The 24,468-nt window shown below is 44.1% G+C and overlaps 1 protein-coding gene across 1 annotated transcript in view; it reads left to right on the top strand.

Moving 5' to 3' along the window:
* Positions 1–24,468, top strand: part of pard3ab (par-3 family cell polarity regulator alpha, b) — a gene marked incomplete at its 5' end in the record, with an annotated part of 192,381 nt that overhangs the window by 100,798 nt on the left and 67,115 nt on the right. The window contains 8 exons of the mRNA XM_079219908.1: positions 2,685–2,873; positions 4,717–4,887; positions 7,622–7,775; positions 13,584–13,794; positions 14,627–14,778; positions 15,438–15,482; positions 21,210–21,440; positions 22,658–22,916. Of these exons, the coding sequence (XP_079076034.1) occupies positions 2,685–2,873; positions 4,717–4,887; positions 7,622–7,775; positions 13,584–13,794; positions 14,627–14,778; positions 15,438–15,482; positions 21,210–21,440; positions 22,658–22,916 (1,412 nt within the window). The remainder of the gene's footprint in view (positions 1–2,684; positions 2,874–4,716; positions 4,888–7,621; positions 7,776–13,583; positions 13,795–14,626; positions 14,779–15,437; positions 15,483–21,209; positions 21,441–22,657; positions 22,917–24,468) is intronic.

The raw sequence follows: 24,468 nt of genomic DNA, 5'->3' as shown, positions 1-24,468 counted from the left end.
CATATATACTCGTATGCAATTGTCTCACAAATCGAGCGAGGAACAGTAACAAAAAAAAATAATTTTTGGTTGAAAAAAAGATGTGCCATCAGTGTGTGATTTAATGTAGAATTTATACAATTATCTACATCTCCACTTACATTCATTTGAATATGTATTAAAAGCATTTTTTGAATGGATGCTAATTTTTTACGGTCATAAATGAGCACAAAAAAACAACAATGGGCTGATCGGTCCGGCAGTGTGTGAGATTAGCAGCGGACAGACGGACAAACACATAATCTCCTGGCGAAGACGATAATGCAATAGTTGCCAGCTCTGCGGTTTAGCCGCTTTTTTAGCTTTAAAAAAAAAAAATCTAAATTATATTCCAGAAGAAAGTTTAACTTGAGGATTTGGTCGACCGCCGGCTGTCCGCCAATCTGTCTTTAATGCTACCAAGCTAACCGCTAAATAGGCTACTGCTCTGTTGGGCAACACAACGAAAAGATCCAGGATATGTTTTTTGTTTTTCGAATGCTATTGTGAAATGAACATGAACAGTTTAATTTTGTAGTTTTTCCCCAGAATTACTACAAAAAGACTAAAGCTGTGCTTGTATACTTTCAACCCCTTTTAAAGTTTGTCTAGTCCCAATGATGAGTTTTAGCGGCGCAGAGCGAGAAGAAATTAAAATCCTGATTTCGATGTAACGGAGATAATTCATTCAGCTTCATTAATGGCATTATCCATCTTGCAGTGCCTCCATATCCGTTAATAGACGTCTTATTTTTAAACTTGATCGACATCACATATCAGCTTCGCCGATCAGTTGTATTTTTGAGTCGTTAATGAATTTTCCCGTTTTCTCATTCCTGCCGCTTGCGGTTTTTAAAAGGATTATGTCGTCGTTAGTCCTTTTTTTTTTTTTTTAATTGTCCGATCGAATTGGACTCCCGGAATAATCAAATTCACGTCGCCCGACGCGTTATTGTCGCTCAGTGCTTCCCGTGAGTCGTCTCCGTGAGTTCTGTCTCTCTGAAACATGTCCTCTCCATGCTCTCCTTCTCCTTTATCATCCTTCCTTCCTTCTGTTCCCTCCCTTTTCCTTCCTACTCCATACATCCTAGCTCTGCCCTTCTCTTCCTCTTCGGTCTCCCTCCCCTCCTCCGTTCAACCCAGAGCAATTCCATCTCTCTCCCAGCAAACAAAGGGAGCTAATGACATGCTGACACCGAGCCCGATGATTGAATTCATTAGGCGTGCACAATAATTGCCGTGCGCGCTCCCATCTATTCAGAGGACAGCTGTCAAATAACAAGCGGGAGAGAATGGCTTTTTATTGTTGAGCTGGAAGAGAGAGGGAAAATGAATATATAGAGAGAGTGGGAGAAGCACCTGTTGTAGAGGGGAAGGAGGGAGAGCGAGAGAGAGCTCAGCATGTCAATTAGGCTGCTGTGTTCATGCCGGGTTACCGGCAGGTTCACCGCCGGTGGGACGCGCTCCTCGGCGTCAGGATCCAGGTGCGGATCTGCTCTTATTCTGTTTGAATCCCTATTTTTCTATTTTTCAATGTGTTCAAATCTTATAAAGATGACGATCAAAAGGGCTGAATTAAAGCATGGGACCCAAAACTATGACGTCTGCCAATTCAGGATGAAAACAATCGTAAATCGTACGTGAAAAAAAATCCAACTATAATGTGTCGACTACATAGATGAATACATCATGCTCAAGTTATGTTACATTTTAAAGTCCGGTGTGCACTCCATGACATCATGCAAGCGGCACGGAAAAAAAACCCCGACTGATGCCGGACTACAAATATGAAATGAAGCGACAGGTCTGTGTTTTTTGGAGAAATGAAAGGTGCAGGAAGCCAACACGTGTTCCTGCAGGTGCTTCACAGTAAACGCTCTGGACCTGCAGCAGTTTGGCCTCAGGCCGCGCTCCCCTTCGAACACAGTGCCGCTTCGTTAGAGCGGGTTGCCCACTGATTGGCCGGTCGGCGGTTTGAACCCCGGCTCCTCCCGTCTGTGAAAAAAAACAACAACAACAACACAGCGAAAAAACTAAACATAATTTGCTCCAGCAGCTAGCATTGTGGCCGTGCATTTGTGCTCAACTTGGATGAACGAGCCATAATGAATGCGGTCATATGTACATGAGGGAGAGGGAGCTTCCCAGATTGCTTCATCCTGCTTGATCTTTACATTCCCAGTGTTCATCCCCGCGCCTCGCTTTGACTGTTTCCTCCCCCACTTTGATCTGATACGATCCTCCAAAAGTTTTCTTCAGTCTTAATGAACCGCGGCGTTGAGCCGGCCTGATCCTAGGAGATAAGTCCGTGCTCGCCTGTGCTAAGTACCTGATTTTATTTCGCAGCGCTGGTCTGTTTAACACTAATATATCTGATGGAGCTAATGAGCTCGCACTCTGATTTACCTCTCTGCTATCTGCTCGGGTTGCAATTTATATGCAAGGGCTTTTCATTAACCCAAAGTGGCCAATTGGATGTCTTTGTATCTTTGGCTGACCCACCGCCGCGTGGGGAGAGCAGGGCGAGGCCGATGGGGCTCGTGTGTTATTGCTTTAGGCTCAATTAAATGCTTTACATCCTGTATTCAAACTTTGCGCTGCTTTTGCTACCGATTCAGTTATTAATTATGTTGTTCTTTTGTCTTTTGCCCCTTCCCTTCCCACAGAAGACGGAGGAGGACGAGTTGGTCCTGACTCCAGACGGGACCAGGGAGTTCCTGACCTTCGAGATCCCCCTCAGCGACTCGGGCTCGGCTGGGCTGGGCGTCAGCGTCAAAGGCAACCGCTCCAAGGAGAACCACGCCGACCTGGGCATCTTCGTCAAATCCATCATCAACGGCGGGGCGGCCTGCAAGGTACGGTGCCGCCCGCTGTCCTTAACGGAGGGGAAGGAGTGGAAATAGTTTAAAAGTGTGGCAAACCTTTTTTTATTTATTTGTTATTTTGCTAGCTGCTGCAGGTGAGATTAAGTCCAGATATCGCTCTCACTAACTTTACGTGTATCGTCTCGTCACATGATCAAATGGAAACTTGACCCTGGACAACATTCACATGCATATTACCCAGCAGTCATCATTGATTATAATAATAATAATAATGCATTTAATGTATATAGTGCTATATTTGTGCCAAATAACCAATAGAAAAATGTGTATTGATGTTTTATTTGTTGTACTTCATGTAGAATGAGCATGTCATTTAGTCAAAGATGCTTTTGAATATTTTACCACTCGAAGAAGAAGAAGAAAAAAACATAATGAGATGAGTTTACCTTTTCAGACCATCATTATATTCATATTTGTTGTTTGCTGATCTCAGGTGTTTTTCTGGATTTATCTTATCAAAAAAAATAGTTTTTTGATAGAAGACATAATGCTGTTTTACCTCCCTTGATAGTGAGCTGCTGCTCTTACCTGTTCTAGATAAACCCAACCTGTCTCACACATTTCAAAAGGTGATAGATTAAATATAACTTCCTGTTATCTGTGGACGCTCTGAAAGTGACAGAACGAAAGCAGAGAACTGGGTTGACGTCTGAATGCCCTCCACACGCCCTTGGCAGTAAAATGACTTCATCTGTGATCGAATCTATTAACACAAAGTGCCCTGCTTTCTGCCGCCGGCTGTGCTACCGTCTCTTCCACGTGATTGTTCTTCATGCAAACAAGCTCCTGTTGACGGAAAATAACAATAAACTTAAAAGCACACTTCTCCATAGGAGATTAGATTATGACGCACGCTGTGAGTGAGAGTTTGTTTAGAGGAAGGTTGTTGTCAAATTGGAGCGACAGCGGCTTTTTATTCATCACACGTTTGGTTTGGAGAATAACCAGCGTCCTCCGCCGACTTTTCAGATTCAGTTTGGTGCTACGTCATGCTAGCTTGTCTCAGTTACGCGTGGGCTTCATTTTGGCGAGGGAAAAACTGGCATCGCCATTTTCACAGGGCTCCCTTGACCTCTCGTCTCAAGAGATGTAAAGGAAAATGGGTTCTCTGGGAAGCCACGAGTCTCCCCTTTGCAGACACGCCTACTTCATAATAATCCCATGCAGTTTGGGGCAAAAAACATGGATACATGTGCTATTTGTAGTGTTCTATTGGTAGTTTATTGAAATATTCCGGCACACCGGAGTCCCTAAACAGTCTTTGAATGGGATAAATTGAGTATGACTCTTGATATGTCAACACAAGCCAGAGACGGAGAGCATTCAGAGCCTGTTTGGCTCTTCTAACTACATACATACATATTTAAGGGGGTTTCTGAGCACTTCCCAGAACAGAAGTGCTCGCCATCCGTTCTTTCAGAAATCTCCACGCGAAATTGTCAAAAGTGTTTGTCACCAAAATCACAGTATGCTATTTTTTTTCTGGCGATTCTCTTGGTCTCTTTATGTGGTATTTTGGAGGGATGTTTGATCATTTCTATCAATTCTCGAGTGGTCAAAAATTTGTAAAACAATTTGAGACGATAGATTATTAAGGTGAACTTCATATGCTTCCATGCACATTTCACAACGAATCACAATGTTTATTACAGATGAATGACATCATCTGTATACAGCTGCATCATCATAAATCCTCAGTTCCATATAATTCAGCTGATTTACACCACCTCTATGTGACGTGCTGATCTGATTTAACCCCTGAATATCCCCTATTCTCCCTTTTTAATAAGTGTGCTTTCTTGGCCACCAACAGGACGGGCGGCTGCGAGTGAACGACCAGCTGATCGCCGTCAACGGAGAGTCGCTATTGGCCAAAACCAACCAGGACGCCATGGAGACGCTGCGCAAGTCCATGTCAACGGAGGGCAACAAGCGTGGGACGATCCAGCTCATCGTGGCCAGACGGGTGTCCAAAAGAAACGAGGTGAGACGAGGTCGAGACGAAAGGCGGATCGGATTGAGACGGGAGTGTGTGTGGCTTCAGTAGAGTAGTGACACCATTTGGATCCATGTCCTACAAGGATAAAGTTGGTGATGGATATCTAATTACAATCAAATATGTATCTCAACATTAGTCAGATTAATACAATACTCTGAATACTGTAGTTCAAAGTGGTCGTACCGATGGTTTGGGTTTGACTTCCTGTAAAACAATAAATAAAACATCTGACACAGCTGACCTAAATAAAGACACTTCTGTGGACGTGGAGTCAGAAGTCGCCGCTTCATTAAGACCCTTTCTGTGATAAGTGACCCACTGGGAAATACCGTCATGAGCAGCAATGACTGGTTTCATGAAATAAAAGTAAGTAGTCGGGTCACGGTAGTTCATCAACCTCTTCCCACGCACGCTCTCCTCCCTAAAGGCAGCTGGAGGAGAAAAAAAACAACTAAAAAAAGCATGGCTGCCAAGTGAGCTACACAACTTTTTGTTCTACCTCTCCTTCAATGTCATGTTTTTACATTCTCTGTACACTTTGGCCTGTCGCCTGCTTGAATGCGGAGGCTGTGCACACACGCTTGTGTGTGTGAGCGTGCACGTGCGTGCGTGCGTGCATACGCCTCTGGCACTGCCTGGCTTCCCCGCTCTCCTTTTTTTCAACCCGGTGTGTCAAAGTTTTGATTTCCCCTCGGCCCGTCTGGTAATTGAAAGCAGAGGCTAAGCCTGGAGGTGTGTTTCGTGCACTCGTCTTTTGTGTCTCTGCACGGGAGCGTGCACGTACGAGTGTGTATCTTATGCATGCATGCATGCATGCATTTGTTTTTAAGGATTCTCTCCGTGTGTTCGTTCGCGAGCAGCTACCCGGCGTGTCCGGGCGGCGAGACTCGGCGGACGGCGTGGCGGATGAATACAAATCGGAGCGCGGGGGAGTTTCGTCAATCTCTGCTTCACATGCCCGAGCCCGAGGCGTGGCCCGAGGCCGTCCGAGAGTCTGGCTGTTTACTGCTCAGGGCTGGTTGTAGAAAGTCACTCAATTTCCTCATAACCAGCTGTCCATCAAATATTTGTTCAAATTAAATAATACTTAATTACCACGGGATGAAAGCCGTGGCGTATTTTGACATATGTTCGTACCCACTGGCATATGGCCTCAAATAATCCTGTATTTACTTTCCGTGCCTCCGTCCCCTTGACAGCCGATCTCGAATCAATCTCAAATGTTTGCCCCATTTGCATTAATCTCAAGCCCTACCGCTCCCCTTCCTTCCTCCGTCCCCGGATGAAACGTATGAGGAGACTTCCTCATCACCTGTTTGGCGCCCGGCGGGGATCCAGACCTTCCTGGAGCTCAATAGCCGGCCTGAATATGCAACGAGCTGCGACGGGATTTGTCGATCTCGGTACGACGTTTCATCTCGTTTCGTCCGCCGACCCCCACCGGCCGGCCGATTCAGTAACTATCTCATTGAAAGTCGAGCGCGCTGCCGCACGCCAACAGTCACGGCACCATATGGCGACCTTATGAATTAGTCGGTTTCATGGAAGATTCGTAGCATCAGCCGAGACTCGAGCCTGCAGGAGGACAGAAACACGGGGATTGAAACCGGAGGTCTTCATGAGATGTTGGTCCCTTTTGATATGATGAGAATGTTGAACTACATTCATTTGGATCTGATCTTTTGAATTTTGAGGTACCTTACTGTAGTTCTTCCCTTTCACACTACATTATACTTCTACTACACTTTAAACTCCAGTTACCCGTTACCTTACTGTGTATGATGTCACATCCACATCTCGGTGAGTTTGAGTCCACATTGTCCCCCTAAAACGTTACGATATATGTTTTCCTCATATGATGGGTCGTCTGCTGTGTGACAGCTGGCAGTACTGTCGGTTATGTATAGCTGTGGTGGTGAAATACCTCTTTAACTAAAAACTAAGTAAACATACTGACAATCTCCAAATTCCCAGAAGAAACACCGAGCACATGACCTTGGTGTCCTCAACGCTGAGACCTAAATGAACATCTCAATCGTGATGAGTTCTTGTAGATTGATGTACCGAACGGGTTTAAATTTAAAAGCAGCAAAAATACTTTTGTGCTTTTGATACATTGTGGCATTGCAGCGTGTACCAAAGCTCCGGGTACAACGTGTTGGTCCTGAGGGAACCCTTTTTGTGGTTGTTCAGGACGTGAAGGAAGTCTTTGTGTTATCGCTCGTTACGGTCAACTTTCCAATGGACAAACACACACACACACACACACACACACACAGCAAATAGTCTATTTGTCCAGCAAACGAGAGAGTCCCCAAGGGAAATGTCAAGATGCTAGCAAGCTAACAGCCCCTGCTCCCCACGGGGAACGCTAGTTCGCTAACAGCTGGTGGCTTTACAGCCTATTGGAAATCCATGCTCATTCATCATGGTTATCACACTGCTAGCACTAGCGCGGATAGCTGCACACGGCTAACGTGTGTGTGTGTGTGTGTGTGTGTGTGTGGATCTGGGAGGACTTTTTGCTGCAGCTGTAGCCGAGGTCAACGTTAATGTTATGCTCGTGTACAAAATATAATTTATTCTAAGCACAATCGGAAGGAATAAACACTGCAGTGCACAGCCAGAAGGAGCTAACCATTTACTTTTCTAGGTTAATAAACCAGCAATGGAAATAAAGCGTGAATTACTCTAAATATCTCCTCCCTCCCTCGTTCAGGAGACGCCGGGGAGTCCGCTGGGTGGCAGTCAGCAGACCATGAACTCCTCCCTGGACGACCACGAGCGCCGGATCTCCCACTCGCTGTACGGTGGCCTGGAGGGCCTCGACGACAACCTGATGCCGCGGCAGGGCATGATGACGCGCACGATAGGTAAGAAGACGCACTCGAGTCTCCCGAGAGTGTTGATAAGTATCATATAGAATGGGACAAATCATAGGATGGTGTAGAATTTCAGGTTGTGTCAACACAACTCTGTCATCTGGTCTCACTTCTTGACGAGACTCAGTGGTTTTTAATGGCTTGGAAAATGTCAAGGGGAGGAAAAATGGCCCCCGGACAATTTGTTGATCCAGCCATTGATTGATTCTGTGTTTTAAACGTGTCTTTGTTAGTTTGCATGCGTCCAAATAAACTGTGTGTGTGTTTGATTGATGGGGTGGTGAAGATGTCCTCCAATGTCAGCAGTGCCTCTGTGCACCAGATGAACACTCTCACTACCTTTGGTCCTCTGCAGGTGTGTCTTTGCCGTCCAAATCCACATTTTCCCCACTTTTTCTGCTAAGGTATTGCAGGCAGGTCGAGAGACGGTTCACTAAACACCTTAAATGTGTATTAATGAAGCAGAGTAGGAGTTGGAAGACAATTTAACAACTTTTAATCCTAGCAACTCCTCAGCCTTATTATTCAACGCAACATAACGTGAAAGTACGAACTCTGTTTCCCTTTCATGCAAAGTGTTGACATTGACACCGTTTTGTTTGTTGGAACGCACACGCAGGAAGAAAAGAGAGAGAGGTGTGAGTCATGACTGACAGAGGGTGTTAGTAGGTGAAGCTCCAGCTCGGCGGCTGTGATCGTCCATGCTTAACAAACAGAGAGGCTCGTAATGAGGAGCAGGGTCACGGGGAGGGGAGGGGAGGAGACTGTCGCTAAGACGACCAGAGGAGGTGCAGTGCTTTTATGCTGTATGAAGTCAGTAAATACAACTCATGATTATTATTTTTATTGCAGATTGATTTGCCGATTATGCTCTCGATTAATCGATTCATTGTTTGGTCTATACGTTTAAAAAAATGGGTGCACAACATTTTCATTGTTGTTATTTAAGATGCTGGAATCAGAAGATGTTGGCTTTTTTTCTTAAATACAGGGTTCTTACGGTCATGGAAAAACCTGGAAAAGTCATGGAATTTTAAAATAGTTATTTCCAGGCCTGGAAAAGTCCTTTAAAAAAAAAAAAAAAAAATCCCCAAAAGTTTTGTAAAAGTCATGTAAATGTGTTATATTCATGTGTTCATGTCGTTCATTTACGCTGAGTTTGAAATAATTAATATGCTTTTAAAAGAAAGACACTCACAATATAAGCAGGCATACATACAGGCATCTATATAAATGTTTATTCTTTTAATCAAACTATTGTCTCATTCATTTGTGTCATTTAAGGTTTACTGTATGCTTTGTATTCTCATTGTTAGTTTAAATACTACATTTTCTCACTTTTTCATGTTTACACCCAGATTTCACAAAATGTTTGGTCATGGAAATTTGGTTTAAAGTCATGGAAATCCATTGGTCAGAATGTGTATGAAAATATAAGATAAGATATTCCTTTATTAGTCCTGCTGTGGTGAAATTGCAGGATTACAGCAGCAGACAGGTAAAGTGCACACAAGAGAAATATAGTAAAATAAAAAACAGCATATATACTGGTTATCTGTTGCTGCTTTATCCGATGCGGAGGGACGTGCACTCTATGATTACTAACTATCACGGACACGGGAGGCACTCCCCGCGCTTATTAAACACTTAATCTGGTTTATTTCTTTATTTTTTCCTCCCTGACCACCGGAGAGGGAAAGTTTCTAACCCCATGTTTGTCATGTAAACTATTTCAGCTCCTCTTGCTCCGTCCGTGTGGTTTCTGGTTGAGTTGGTAATAAAACCTCGAGACGTTTTGTCCCCTATTTCTCTTTCCAATGCGCTCGGCCTCGACATCAAAGCAGCCCTGTGTTTGAGAACGTCACTCCGTAGTCATGTGTCAAAGTGAGATTGGAGAGGTTGGGGATTAACGCTGTATTGGAACCGTTGTGTAATTTGCCACCGTGGGCAAAGAACAGAGGATAAAGGCCGGTAGAGGTCAGAGTTTAAGCCGGCCTCCCCGTGCAGGCAGCTCCTTATAGCTAGTTGTATAACACACACTTTTGCACACATGATTGCAAACCCCCCTATAGATTAGTAGAGTGACTTTCTGTTTCCCAGATTTCCATATGCACTCTAATAACTGTTGTAATACAGTATATATGTATAATGAGGCATCTGCCAATTAGGTTGATACGCTCTAAAGTTGCCTGGCAATTTACCATTTAAAGCAACTTTTGTTCCCAGCAAACTTCAATCTGCTTGCTGCTGTAGTTCGTTTATCTTTCTCACAGTAGATTTAGTGGAGAGATAAATTATATAATGGCCTTGTTTAAGTGCTCCAATGTATGAGTATTACCTTTATTCTGTACATAACTTTTCATTTGTTCTAGAATTTAAAGGTCTGTTTCACTCAAATGAAAAAACCCTCATGAAAAAGAAGACAAAAACATATTTAGTTTCTATTTCTACAGTGAACAGTATTTCTAAAGAAATCTATTGACCGCATGTTCCTGTGGATTATCCAGAGACGGTGCTGCTATTTAAAAAATATCAGGAACGCACATATGATTAATTTAACTCTTCATTTCAGAGACAGAAATCTCAGAATAAGGACATTTAAATCTGTGTGTTAACAAACGCGGTGATTCACGGACGGTTTGTGTGTCGTGACGAGTTAAAAAGTACCGTGTGTGTGTGTGTGTGTGTGTGTGTGTGTGTGTGGTCTCTCACAGTTGCTTTGAATACGTCTGTTCTCTCGTGGTGAGGGTGCCACTAAACATGAATCCTGCATTAGGTATTCTTAGAAGACGACATGCATTCCCATTTGGAAACGTATCTGTTTGCGCGTGCTTTGGCCCCGGCGCCGCTCTCGGACCACCGCCCGGGCCCCGTCCGACCGGCTCTGAATATTCCCGGGGATGAGAGAGAGAGCGACTTAATTATTCCTTCAGGCCGATAGCTTTCCAGGCCCGGCTGCCCGACGGCAATAACCTCCTAGCTAATTATGCAAATCGAGCGAAGACAAAAAGAAAAGAAGAAGAAGAAAAACCAGTGTTATTCTCACTTCTTGTTATCTGCGTTTCCATCTGGAACATCTTGTCATCTCCCTGTTTTCCCTCCTGGCCGCTCCGTGTTCCTCCTTTTGCCCTCCAGCGCTCAGCGGTCTGATAACAGCCTTTCCTGGAGAAGCTCCAATGAAATGCCACCTATTGTCAGAAATGATTGCAGCCACTGGGGAAAAAGATGATGTTTGATTCTCAGGTGATGCGTGCGCGTGTGTGTGTGTGTGTGTGTGTGTGTGTGTGTGTGTGCGTCCTCTCCGTCCACATGGCAGCGCTTTTGTCGCTGGCGGATGGCTGCCTGCTCTTGGGTGCTGGCACTAAAACAAAGAAGCTTTTTTCTTTTCTTTTCTTTTTCCTCCTCCCCCTCCTCTTTACTAGACTAGTGAGTTGACAGATTCATTGGCTTTCGACTCAGTGGCTGCCAGTTGATTGTACTGCAGTGATTCACACTGTGACATTGATGGGATTCTCAGTGTCACGCATTGGACTGCTTAGGGAAATGGGATTAAGTGGTTCTGTGAGTGTGTGTGTGTGTGTGTGTGTGAGAGAGAAAGAGGGAGAGAGGACTCACCCGGACTTCCAAATTCTCAGCGAATAACCAACAAATGTAGCAGGAGGGGGCTGAAGACACACACACACACACACACACACACACACACACACACACACACACACACACACCACTGTTACAGTTCAGTTGGTGCAGTAAAGGTCGTGCTGTTTTAAGGGCTGTGTGTGTGTGTGTGCTACATGATAATTTACAAACATACAGAATACAGTGTAACCCCTTACAACATAAATGCATAAAACTATTTAAATCAAAATGTGTTTTCCAATAGGACATAATAGCATCTCTTTAGTGGAGTTTGGATAAATGGGATTATGTCACCATTTCATAGACTGTTTTGGGTGACACACACACACACACTTCATGGCACAAGGCACATTGTTATGGTATTTCTTTCTTTTTCCTTCCCAAAACAGGGTTAAGAAAGTGCATTAATGGGTTAATTTAACTGAAAGGTCACGTTGTAACTCCTTAGTATTCGAGGGTGAATAACAAAGCACAGTGACAGATGACTTTTTAAACTACCTCTACACACACACACACACACACACACACACACACACTGCCTCTTTCTCCCTCCATTCAGCTCCCTCTTCATCAGGTCGTGCACGGTTATGAGAAACAAGCAGCAGGCCGGGCTCCGACCACCGGGTCTCTGTCTTAAAGCCCCAACGCGCCCGATTGACGAGCTCAATACACAAACAACCCTTTATGGAGCATTGAAGCCCCTGGACCTCCCCAGCTCCCAATTTCAAAATACAGATTAAAGAGCTAGTCATGCGCTGCATATCAAGAGAGTGTTTTTTTTTTTTTCAAGCCTTGCTTTTCAGAGGCAGAGAAAGGGAACTTTTGGGGGGTTTTCTCTGCCGCCTCAGCACAGGGAAGTTTTTTTATTCTTTTATTTGTGAGGTTCACAGTTTGGATTAATCGTAGTGCTTTGACACAGGAACACCATTGTGTCTGCTGCCAAACTCCACTCACTGTATAAGCTGATTAACCAGGAGCAGTTTCACTCTAAAAACTTGCCGTGTATGTTTTTTTATTATTTTGTGAACTTTTCTCCTGCTTGATGCCGCAGTTTCCTGTTGTCACCCCTGAGGGTGTTGTGCACACAGCTGACCAGCTTGGTCAAGGTTTATTTTGTCATGTAGATTATACAGTTTCTCTGGAACTGAGCATCATTAGATGGTAATCCTATCTAATCAGATCATTAAGGTTTGGTTATCATTAACTCACATATACAGAGTTCTCCATCAGCACCAAAAACAGCCCGGTGGGTCCATGCGACTCATAGCGTGTGTCATGTGACCGGGAGTGTGGTCTTTGTGCCGAGTCATCAACAGCTGTGGATGTGAGTCATCGTCGATATGCGCGTGTTTATTGTACACACCATAATGAGCGGTGAGAAGAAGCAGAGCATGAGACAATGTACATGTCAGATTCATGTGGGAATTTTGATAATCATACATTCTGGAAGCATTGGAACAAGTGTCTATGTTTTTTAACCACGAGTGACTTTTTAACTGCAATGATTATACCCGTATCCTCGTATTGTATTGCATTTTATATATTGTTGTTGTATTTGTCTGAAATGAAAGGAATAGTATATATATATATATATATATATATATATATATATATATATATATATATATATATATATATATATAAACACTATTCATGTGTTTACGAGATGTCGTCGTACTATGGGCTAACAGACTTTCAGAAAGTCAGATATCTTCCACGGAGATAAACGAAACCACAAAGCTTATGATTAATTTACATTCATGATATCTTTTGGGGGAAACCAAACTCATATTTTGCACCTGTCCAAAAGCTCTATTATAGATGTATTATCTTTGTTCAATTAAATGTATCCATACATTTTGTATCAATATGACCTTAAAGTACGGAGCTGGGGGCTAGCAGTTGATTAGCTTAGTTTAGCTTAGCATAAAGACATTTTTTTATCTCGTCTTTCCATGAACAGAAGTAAAACAATACTTTGTGTTTTAAAAGGGAGCTCTGTGCAGTGGCTTCTTGCCGTCACCACAAAGTTGCCAGGCAACCAAAAACACATAAGCACTGTGGGCAGATGGATAAGCATTTTTGTTGTTATAAAAAATAGTTAGTTTCACTATGTGTCCCAGTGTGATAGATGATTAAAGATAAATGGTTCCCGTCCAGGAAACTATCAGCTCTCGCCGACCGTCAACATGCCGCAGGACGACACGGTGATCATCGAGGACGACCGGCCGCCGCTGCTGCTGCCGCCCCACCTCTCCGACCAGTCCTCGTCCAGCTCCCGGGACGACGTGGGCTTCGCCGCCGACACGCCGACACCGCCGCTGCTGCCGCCGCCGCCATGGGCCAAGGACCCGCCTCCTCCCAACGACAGGTGGGCGAAACGTACACAAAAAACGAAAGATCTGAAAAAGATACACTGGAACAAGGTGTGAGTGGGAGGGAGGGAGGGGTGTGTTGTGTGTCTTCCCTTGATTGCTCCCTGATTGTAGGCCACTCTCTCAGCCCTCTGTCTCTACCTCTGTCTCACAGTCCCTTTGTCTTCCTCTCCTTCGTCTTCGCTCTCTCCACGTTGTATCTCTTGTTCTCATCCGTCCCACGCGGCCTCGTCTGCGTCTCCAGCGATCTTCTTCTTCTTCTTCTTCCTCCTCCATGTTGCTCTCACTTTCATCTTTCATCTTGTTCTGCCTCTCATTATTTCTCTGCCAGCCGCTCACGTTCTTCTCTTTGAAGCTCTCGTTTTCTGTTATTTTTTTACGTTTTACATTCTCTGAGCTTCTGCTTCTCCCCGTTCTTTCTTTTCTCTCCACAGTCTTCCCATCTTCCAACTTTGTTCTGTTTTGCCTCCGTCGCTCATCGCCACGACTTTCTTTTTCTTGCTTGCCACTTTTCCAGCTCCCCCGATTTCTTTTCTAGATTCCCCCTCTATCTCTTGTTCACTTTATTTTGTTCTCTCTCTTTGAACCGTTCAACAAGGAGAGTGAAGAAGGTCTTCATTTTTGCTCCTCATTCACAACTCTATCTCCATTCCATCCTTTTTTCTTTCTCCTCCTCCTCTTTATTTATTTTAATTTCAAGTATCAACATGCTTTTTTTTTTTTTAAATATCAGTTATCTCTACCATCCATCTGTTTTTGTCCGTCCTTTTTTTTTTTTTGACAGAACAACAAAGTCAATGTTATCTTATCTCTCCTCCTCTCCTCCAGCTCCGTGAATCCAGATGAAAACGACCCGGACGGCAATTTCCAAAGGGAAGGCTTCGGGCGCCAGAGCATGTCGGAGAAACGCACCAAGCAGTTCGGAGACGCCTCGCAGCTCGACATCCTCAAGACGCGCAAGTCCAAGAGCATGGATCTAGGTACAGCTTTCAAATAAAACAAATAAAAAAACTCCAGGTGGCTTTACTTTCAAGAACGAAGACTTCTCCACACCAGGTATAGGAGGTTGAGATATTATAGACTTCTTAGCCTCTTCCTTCTCAACAAGCTTAGAATATGAGATGTGTCGGGTTATCGCAGCATTTCTACCGCTTCGTAAACCCTTTTCCAAACGAGATCTGATTTCCTGCACTTGTCTCTGCATGAACCCTCCCTCTTCTATTTCAATGTATTCCACCCTCTTTTCGACTCTGCGTCTCCCCGCCAAAGTCAAGAACTTCGCCGCGTCGATTCACCTTGAGGTGGCCTCACGAAAATGCTGCTGATTGCTTCGGCCGCCAACAACAGTCTCTCCGCTCGCACTCTCCGTAATCACATCTAATCTCCCCGACCAGATTGCCGCTCTGTGCCGTGTTGATATCACAACAAGTCTGATTGCTATCCTCAAACCCTCTTTTCACCCCCTCCCTCCTGCCTCCGCCTCCTCCTCGTCTCGCATGGCGTCCGATGCTAATTGAGACGAAGCCGTTTGTGATGTCTGCTACCTGGATGCCGCATGTGGAATGTCATTTTTGCACTAACCCGAGCCCCAAATGTTTGTACCCCTCCCCTTCTTTTCCTCGTCCTTCCTTTTTAACAGTAGCCGACGAGATTAACCTCACCCCTCGACCCTCGACCAACGCAGGTAAGGCCCTGAAAAGGTGGAGCGGAGCACTCGCCTTCATCACCATCACTTTTTCTTTTCTTCTCAAGGTGCACTTGACTGAGGGGTATAAGTGGTGTTTAACTTTTACGTTGAGTGAAAGCGCCCCCAGGAGGTGTGATTCTTTCAGAAAGTACTGCTGTTTTACGACGTTACACCACATGACATTTTATTATCCCATCACATTTAGCGCTTTTCAGACTTATTTCATCCAGCAAAGGAGGAGAATTACCTGCACTATAATGGCCCTTATTGAATAATCCTGCATAGTGTTCATTTCCACAGTTTTATTCAATCAGTACAACAAAGGAAAAAAAAGAAATACTGCTTTCATGCACTACAAGTTAATGTACAGCTGTGAACGAGGACAAAACATATTTCAGACACTAAAAACAAGGTAAAAAGGTACAGTAAAAATAAAATCAATATCAGTTTAAATGCAGGCTATATTTCGACTGTTTCCAGCCCTTTATAAAGTTATCTCTGCTCTCTTCAAAGACACCAGACTCCTTTTTGAGGAAAAAAACATGTCCTGTTCCCTCTCAGAACTCGGGAGTTGCCGCTCTACCGATGCCTCCACCGTTTCGCTTGTTTGCGTTACTGAGTGAAGTGAGTTCGGTGAATCCAGACTCACACAAACCAGAGCGGCGACTCTCGTGCTCTGCGAGGTAAAATGTCTGTTTTTGTCAAAGGAGTCTTGCTGCTTTGACGAGAGCGTAGATAAGTGCTTTAGTTCCCTGTTGGAAAAAGCTGTAAAAAGCGGTACAAATATATCTTAAATATACGTAGAGTTCTCCTAAACTGTTATTGAGTTTTCTTTAGGTGTCATCACAGTAAACACCTCATACAAACACCCAAACTATCCCTTTAAGCTGCCGGCAATAAACTACAACACTTGAAACCTGCAGATGTTTCAAATTAAAAGCACACCTGGAAAGGAGGTAGATTGCGTCCCGTGAGCTGCTGCTGATGGGCTTTAATTTGAAATATCTCTGCAGGAAGCGTCGAGTCAGGAACAGAGGGAGTTAGTGCAGGAGAACAGCAGTTATTGTAATAAAGTGCAGCGGAGGAGAGTCAGACAGAAACATGTTGCCGCACTGCTGTGGAAATAAACATGAGCAAGAAAACTGGTGAATATAGAGAATGCTGAGTTTGCATTAACAGCAAACATGCTTTGACAGCAAATTAAAAAGGAAGGAAAAAGTAAAGCCCACCTAAATATTATGAAGCACACTTACACAATTTGGGTAAATTACAAATAAACCCCGGTCTTCAATATTGGAGTGTTTGCAGACTGTGAGAATATGTGGGAGAGTGTTTGTGAAGTGCTGAGAGTTGCATTTTTGTGAATAAATGCCGTTGACATAGTCAACTCAGTACATTGTTATTGTAGTTAATCCTTTGCCCTCAGCACCTTTCTAACTCATCAAAAGTCCACATAGTTTCATAAAGTTCACATATAGATGCAGGAAGCGGTCATTTTAAACTGTTTACTTGCTCACAAAACCAACTTAAAAGGGGAACTCCACCTAAAATATGAATTATTATGTGTTTTTCTGTGGCTGAGGAAAGTTCAATTGAAACCTTGAAGTCTGAAACTTCTATAGCTGCTCTATAGACAATGAATGGGGAAATGATATATTATTTTTAATAGCCCAATTATTCTATTGTAGTGTCCTCAGTTCTGAAACAGAAACCAGCACCCATATATATATTTATATATATATATATTAATTCATTGTCTATGGAGCAGCTCCGCGCTTCGTCCTCGCTGACATTGCACATTGGACTTTTAGCACTTTTTGGATTTGGAAGAGAGTTGTTTAGGTTTCCTATGAATCATATTTCTTTGAACTCTCTTGGACCACCAAGAGAAACATGTATGCAAGGGCGTAGTTCCCCTTTAAACCCTCTGTCCCGGGTCCTCCACATCATATCAGATCTCCTTGTCCATGCTGTCTTTCTGCCTTTTACTCTTTTGTATGATGAGCTATAAAGAGCTTGTGTTTATTCATTTCAGGGACATATTGTAGCACTTTGGGAAACGCTTTTAGCTGCAGAGTAAGAGGACAAAAAGTACAATGCAACCTGCTTCCACGGCTTTGTATTGATTCATAACCGGCGTAGTGAACGGGAGCGACGGGCATGAAATTACACCCATTGATCTGCAAACACACAACAAAAAACAGAATCCCGTGGCAGAGTTGCGGATGACGTTTCAGAGGCTTTTATGCCACCCGCTCGGCCTTCTGTGCCTTTTGGTGGAGTTCTCGGCTTTTTTGACAAAAAGACAAATTAGTCGAAACCGCAGAGCGACGACTTCGCAGTCCTCGCCACAGTTTGAGGTCGCTGCCGAACACGCGGCTGAAAGCAGTTGGGCGACTGCAGATTTGATTTGTCTTCCCTTTCTTTGCCTCGAATGCGGCTGTAGCACTAATTGTTTTGTGTGTAAATGTGTGTGTGTCAGAAGTGTACATGTGTTCTCGTGTGTGTGTGTGGAGAGAGAAAGCACTCTGTCCTTGGTTAAGGCTCCGAGCCGACAGCGAGGCCATCCGTCATTGTCAGCTCTCGTGTGTAGAAGGCCTGCCTCTGATATCGTCGACTAGGACAATAGGACAGATCCCGCTAAAGGGGGGGGGGGGTGTAAGATGGAGACCGTCTTGTGAACTTGTGAAGCGCGAGGACGGCAACGCGGAGACAAAAGTGCTCTAGGTGCTGCTTATTGAAATTCATAAATGGTCTCATTACGCTGACGGATGTTTAGGAGACAGAAACTGGTTGAAATTCTGTATGTATTTCGTGAGAATTTGGATTCTCATAGCCATGCAATTTGTCTTCTGTTGCGGGCTAATAGATTTTAAGTGTCCACGGTTTATTTTCACTTTGCGGGGGATCCTCGTGTCCCTTCTTCACCAGCATGAAGAAAAGGTCCCCACTCCCACAGCAAATATAAACGACCCATGGTCCATTTCCCAAAGCCTAAACACAACCGTCCTGAAACCAGCGCCTGTGACGGGCCCTCGTCTCCTGAGCTGTGATTGGCTGAGCCGCTTATTGACACAGGCCCACCGCCACATGTTGGACGAGGACGCGTCGGTGGTGGAGGAGGAGGACAATGCAGGACTGTTGTGTCCAGAACTCAATGCAGATGTTGTCGAAGTTCTGGACACGTTTTCGCGTTTCTACACAAACGGGCCCGCTCAAAAGCAAGAGCTAATTCAACGTTTGGAATGTCATGTGATGACGAACAACCTAATTTACGGGACGGCCGATATTGTTTTCCTCCCTATATGGAGGGGAAGTTAATCGTTGTGGTGCAGCGCTACCCGGAGCTTTGTTACACGTCAACACCACGCGGACCTCTCCTCGTTGCAGTGTTTGTTGTTGTAAAAGCCGGTCGCTGCGTAACTTTTTTTGGGGATCGTGTTTATCTGCACACGAGTGGAGTGTCGCTCTGTGCAAACACACCGGCACAGGCTACTCAAATCGGGCTGACTGGTTGCCAGATTGGAAATAATCCTTTAATTTCTGCAACAAAAAAAAAGCAAACAAATGCACAGTTTTTGTACGTATTTTATTCAAAATATCCCTGAGTGCACTCTCTGTGCAGGTAGGCCGAGACGAGAACATATTCCATATTTCATCACAAGGTTATTGGAAAGTCTCTGAAAAAATTAAGTTTGTCGTGTTTGCGACTAGACGCCATTCATCAGATCTACAAAACTGTGTTTTTTTTCTGCCCAAGACTGCTGCTGTAGTGTGACTTTAGTGAATGGCGCCTTAATAAAGTGGGCGTGCAGCGTGAAAAGCCTCAGTGAGACGTTAACGGAACGGGCTGATGAGAATGAATGGGAGGCCGCTGGTTCACGCTGCATTTATTCAATTTTCCATTTTTTATCTTATTATTAATTTATTTGCGTCCCTATGTCTTTATTCTTTTTTGGCCGGTCTCACTGTAAACAAGAAGCTTGGTAATTGTATTTTTATTTTTTTTTGCTCGCTTCCAGACATGCTGTTTGAGGTTATTCTACAACACTCATTTGATTATATTTGAATATATTTGTATCCTAATTGTTTAAAGAAAACTGAGTACATTATGCTTAGAAAAATAATTGAAATCACCCACAAAAAAAAGAGCCATGTGACTAAAATAGGTTCCCAAGGCCCTTTTGCCTCGACTGAGGATGCAAATCCACAAAAATGTGTCGCCAATATCAAGTTATTTTTCTTCTAAAGGGCACGCAAATTGCCGGCCGCTGTAGCTTTTAATGACAGTTTCTCAAACGGTCGCGGTTTCTGTCTTTGACATTTTATTTTTCTATCCTCTCACCCCTCGTTTCACTTCTGTGTGCTCGTCTCCTCTTTCCTCACTCCTAACCTCTCTCTTTCATTCACTCTCCTCCCTCATGGCCCCTCGTGTTAATCTAACAGGCCGTGTGTATTCTGCAGCCATCTGCTCCAGTAGCTATAAAGTGACACCACCCAAGAGATTAAGACTCTTCCATTTACCTTCATGCCTCCTCACCTCACCCCTCTACATGTATTAGCCGCCCTGCACGGCCTCAGCGTGTGAAAGGAGCCATATGGGAACTCAAATTATGCCCGCACCCCCGTACAAATAGTCTTAGTTTAATTAAACTGTCATGTTTCCCCTATTTTGCTGATGGTTATTTTGATTCGGGGCCACGTCTCGTAATTGATTTTGTCGCCAGTCTGGAGGAATGTTACACACACACACACACACGCGCGCAATCGATCAGCCTCCTTCTTGGTTTAAATATGCTGATGTCAGAGTGGCTTATTGAGGTGGAGGCCTGTTCAGGTAGAGCAGGTGTTTCTTCTTTACTCATGGAGCAGAGACTTTTCTGCAGAATGGAGCAAGTCTAAAATGTCCAATTTTAAATCAATGATGATCTACAAACTGGAAAGTTAGAGGATGCAGCCTGATAAGGATGTGGTTCCTCGTTGTTGCCATGTGTGCAAGGGATATTTCCAGTGGACGTTCACCTTGAGGCTCGTCGTGAGGTCAGCTGGAGCAAGTAAAATCTCAGAAACAACCACAAAAGCCCAAAACGCAATAACATGACTCCACAGTGACGACTCTGAGGTCATACTTGGACGGCTTTAGTTGCCGATCATTTGGAGCTGGCGGGAAGTGGCCTGTTGTGAAATATGTGCGTCTGTTTTTCTGCTGCACAAAGTCTCTCTCGTCCTCTCAATCCATCCTCTTCAGTCACATCGTAACATTACGCTCACGATCGTCTCGCTACGACGTCATCTTTTGTCCTTAAGAACATTTTAAAACACAGCCACGGTCAATGTGTACATATTGATTATGGACTGATTTAGTTATTGATTGCTGCACTAAGCGAAGTGATCAAGAGGCTGAAGGTTATGGAAACATAGAATAACAGAAAGGTATCTAGATGCTAAGATTGTATCTGCTTTTCTGATGATAACAAAAGAGTCTGCAGATTGTGGACAACCTTTATTACTGTAATTAAACGCTCATTAATAACATACATTTTGGCGATTATAGTACTTTCAATACTTTTCTCACAGCATTGTTGCTGAACTATTGCTGCTCATATCTTTGCTCCATCCCCAAGAGTTTTTACTACTACAGTACTGTATACAATACGCCAGCATACTGTACTAATAAAGACTTGGTTTATTCACCAGCTCGTGCCTCTGTATCTTCCCCATCAGGTTCTTCCACGAAGGATGTGGGACCGTCACTCGGCCTGAAGAAGTCCAGCTCGCTCGAGAGCCTACAGACGGCCGTTGCGGAGGTGACCCTCAACGGGGATCACCCCTTCCACAGGCCACGCCCCCGCATCATCAGGGGGCGGGGCTGCAACGAGAGCTTCAGGGCGGCCATCGACAAATCCTACGACCGACCGGTCGCCACGGAAGAAGACGACGAGGGCATGGAGACACGTAAGACGTCCACCATTTTGCATTTCGGGCCAACAGTTTAACAAGACTGTACTGTTTCTGAAGAGCCAACAGGTTTGATCCCCCAAACGGCCATATCTGTGTCCATCACCCTATCAGTGTCCTTTTAGCAAGGCAACTTCAACCTCCGTCACTCTTTGACTTCCGTAGCATGTCTGACAGATGAAAGTGTGCAATGGAACTGCATCCGAGTCACTAACACGATGTTTCGGCGACTAAATCTTGGATGTGGCTTCCATACTCATCCATACGCATGGGAGTGACTAACGATTAATGCCTGGCAGCTGGTTGTATGGCATACTGCTGACTCAGCACGTGACTATCCACCGTATTAGAAGTCGAGATGCACACCGTGAAAATCTGGCGTTTTAGTAGAGGACGAGTTCGGAGATAGACGAGCGTCTCGTTGGGGGAATTGGTCGCGCTGTCTGCACCAAACAACAATATATTCCAAGTCACTGTATCTGTTTTTCCTTTATTTTCTATATTAGGGAGCAGTAAGTAGTCCAGTTGGAAATCCTATACACTGGACTTTTTAATGCTTACTTTTGAGGTTCATTTTCGATTTGAATTAATTTAATTCTACGTGGAATGTGACACAATATGGAAAATGTATTAAAATAGTTATTTCGATTACTATCACAATACAAAAACCATAATCTCCACGCGCAACACGTACAGCCGAGACTTCTTTCCCACAGATTATTTCTCAATGTGTACGTAGATCACAAAATACCCAAAACCGACTTCTCCCTCCCTTCTTCCTATTTACCATTCAAATGTCTTGTCCTCCATAGAATTACATAAGAATCGCTGATGTTTTCTTTAATCTTTCGTACCACAAAAGAAACTTCTTTCAGAGTGTGACTATAATCTTTAATATCCTTTTTATAGCTCAAATAATCCAATGTCTTTTTTCTGACGTTAATCTCATATTTAGCCGGTGTAATATGCCCTAATCCCATCGAATAGTAATTTTATAAAATGGGGTCTAATGGACTCTAAAGATTACTATCCGTGATATGTAATTATTAAAAGGGCCTCTTTTGCACTTAAGTGACTTAATGGCACATTTATGAGACGTATAGATTTTCTTTTATGAGGTTTATGGATTTTAATGTATGTTGCAGCTCTACTTGGTTAAAAACCATGCTTCTGTGTTCCCAACCTTTTTTCATGTCCTCTCTCTCTCTCTCCAGTGGAGGAGGACACGGAGGAGAGTTCCCGATCGGGGAGAGACTCCGTGTCCACGGTGGCCGACCAGACGCCGCTGACCGGCGGCGGCGAAAAGCCCCTGGTCAATGGCACCAATCGCACCAAAGAGGAGAAGAAGAAGGACAAGGGAGGGAAGGAGAAGAAGAAGCAGCAGCAGCAGGAGGGAGGGAAGGAGAAGGACAAGGACAAGGAGAAGGGGAAAGCCAAGAAGGGCATGCTGAAGGGACTTGGGGACATGTTCAGGTAAAACTGTTAAAGAAATGACTTTTTCATCCAAAGATAAGCGCCTCAGAAAAGTGTCTGCAACCTTCTGAGCCCCACAGCAGAATTGTCATTCATGATCTTTCCTTCATCCCCCATGTCTATATAAGAGCCATGAATCGATAGCAGACCTATTGATGTGGCATAGCAAAAGAACGGCACAGTCTGGCCTTACAAGAGCATATAAGTCAATTTTACATGTTTAAAACACAATTTAACCATAAACATAAACCATAAGTATGACTTGAGAGGACTCGAAAGAGAGCTCCCCAAGGTATGGAAAATATGATATTTTATGGCGCTAGCTTGATGCTACACACATTTAGCACCAAATCTCTTCTCAGAACAAAGCCTAAACAACATATCAAGCACTATGTCCAGCCAAAAAACTGAAATATAACTTACTTTTCGATGAAAACAATATTCCACATGGACTTGCTTGTTGTCTAAATGACCGTGCGCTTCCTGGTCGCGCTCGTGATGCGTTTTGGGAGGCATTCAAGGTCCAGGAAAAAAGTGAGGGCACTTTGAGTCTCAGCAGCTCTAATAATACGGGTCAAAAAAATTACATTTGTGAAGGTATTTCTTTTTGTTTGATGGCGAGACTTTATCTCGGCATTTTCAATTTACACAACATGTCATAAAAGTTGTGTAGAAGAGTCTCCTCTGCATCTGCGTAAAAGAGCGTACTCTAGTAAGTAAGTACATAGTGTGCACGGAGCTCCTCTTGTGTGACTCTAAGCAAATTGTGGAGCAGAGAGGACTATTGTCATCCGCCCGTTGCACAACGTTGTCATAAACCTTTTCCTCAAGGGCCGAGGTGCGTTCGATGCCGGTGCACCTGTGCAACACGCTGATCAACATCTACTGCAGACAGCTGATGCATCCTCAGAGTGAGCTTCGTGTGCAGGAAAAAGAAAACAGGGGCCTTAAATGACCAGATTGGTCCGTTAACACGTGGACAACCTGTAGTGTTCATAGAAAGGTAACACATTAACCGTGCTTATGGAAGGCTTTTGTGTTCATTACAAAGGTTCCCAAGATTTAGTCTGTGAGTGACTTGGGTGAACGGGTCTGAGCGGTGCAGGAAACACTAATTAGTCACCAGACAACTTGACCTTTGTGGTTCATTTTCCCGTTATTAATTCTGTCTCTGCAGCCCTTTACCTGCCAAACAATCCCTTATAGCCCAGCTGACGGGCTGCATGCTCCACACAGACACATCCCATTAGTGTGAAGTCCATACTTTCCCTCCCCTTTCTCTATGCCCATTACCTTTCGGTTGTCGAGGTTGTTTGGTCTGTCCTCCCTCCTTTCCGATCGGTCGGGAAGCCTCCGGGGCCAGACAGTAATACATCCGTGTATCATATTAGCCAAAGTGGCCGTGACAGGGAAGGGAAAACAGTGACTCTTCTCTTGGTGAGGAAGGTAATGAGGTCCACAGAGATGGAGAGAGAGAGATGGGGGGAATAAAAGAAGGGAGACGCAGTTTGGAGACTGATGATAAGTAATACCTTGTAAGGGAAAGAGAGAT

This window comes from Taurulus bubalis (genome assembly GCF_910589615.1).
Source record: "Taurulus bubalis genome assembly, chromosome: 1".
In the NCBI taxonomy this organism is placed as follows: domain Eukaryota; kingdom Metazoa; phylum Chordata; class Actinopteri; order Perciformes; family Cottidae; genus Taurulus; species Taurulus bubalis.
This window is presented reverse-complemented; position numbering and strand designations above follow the sequence as displayed.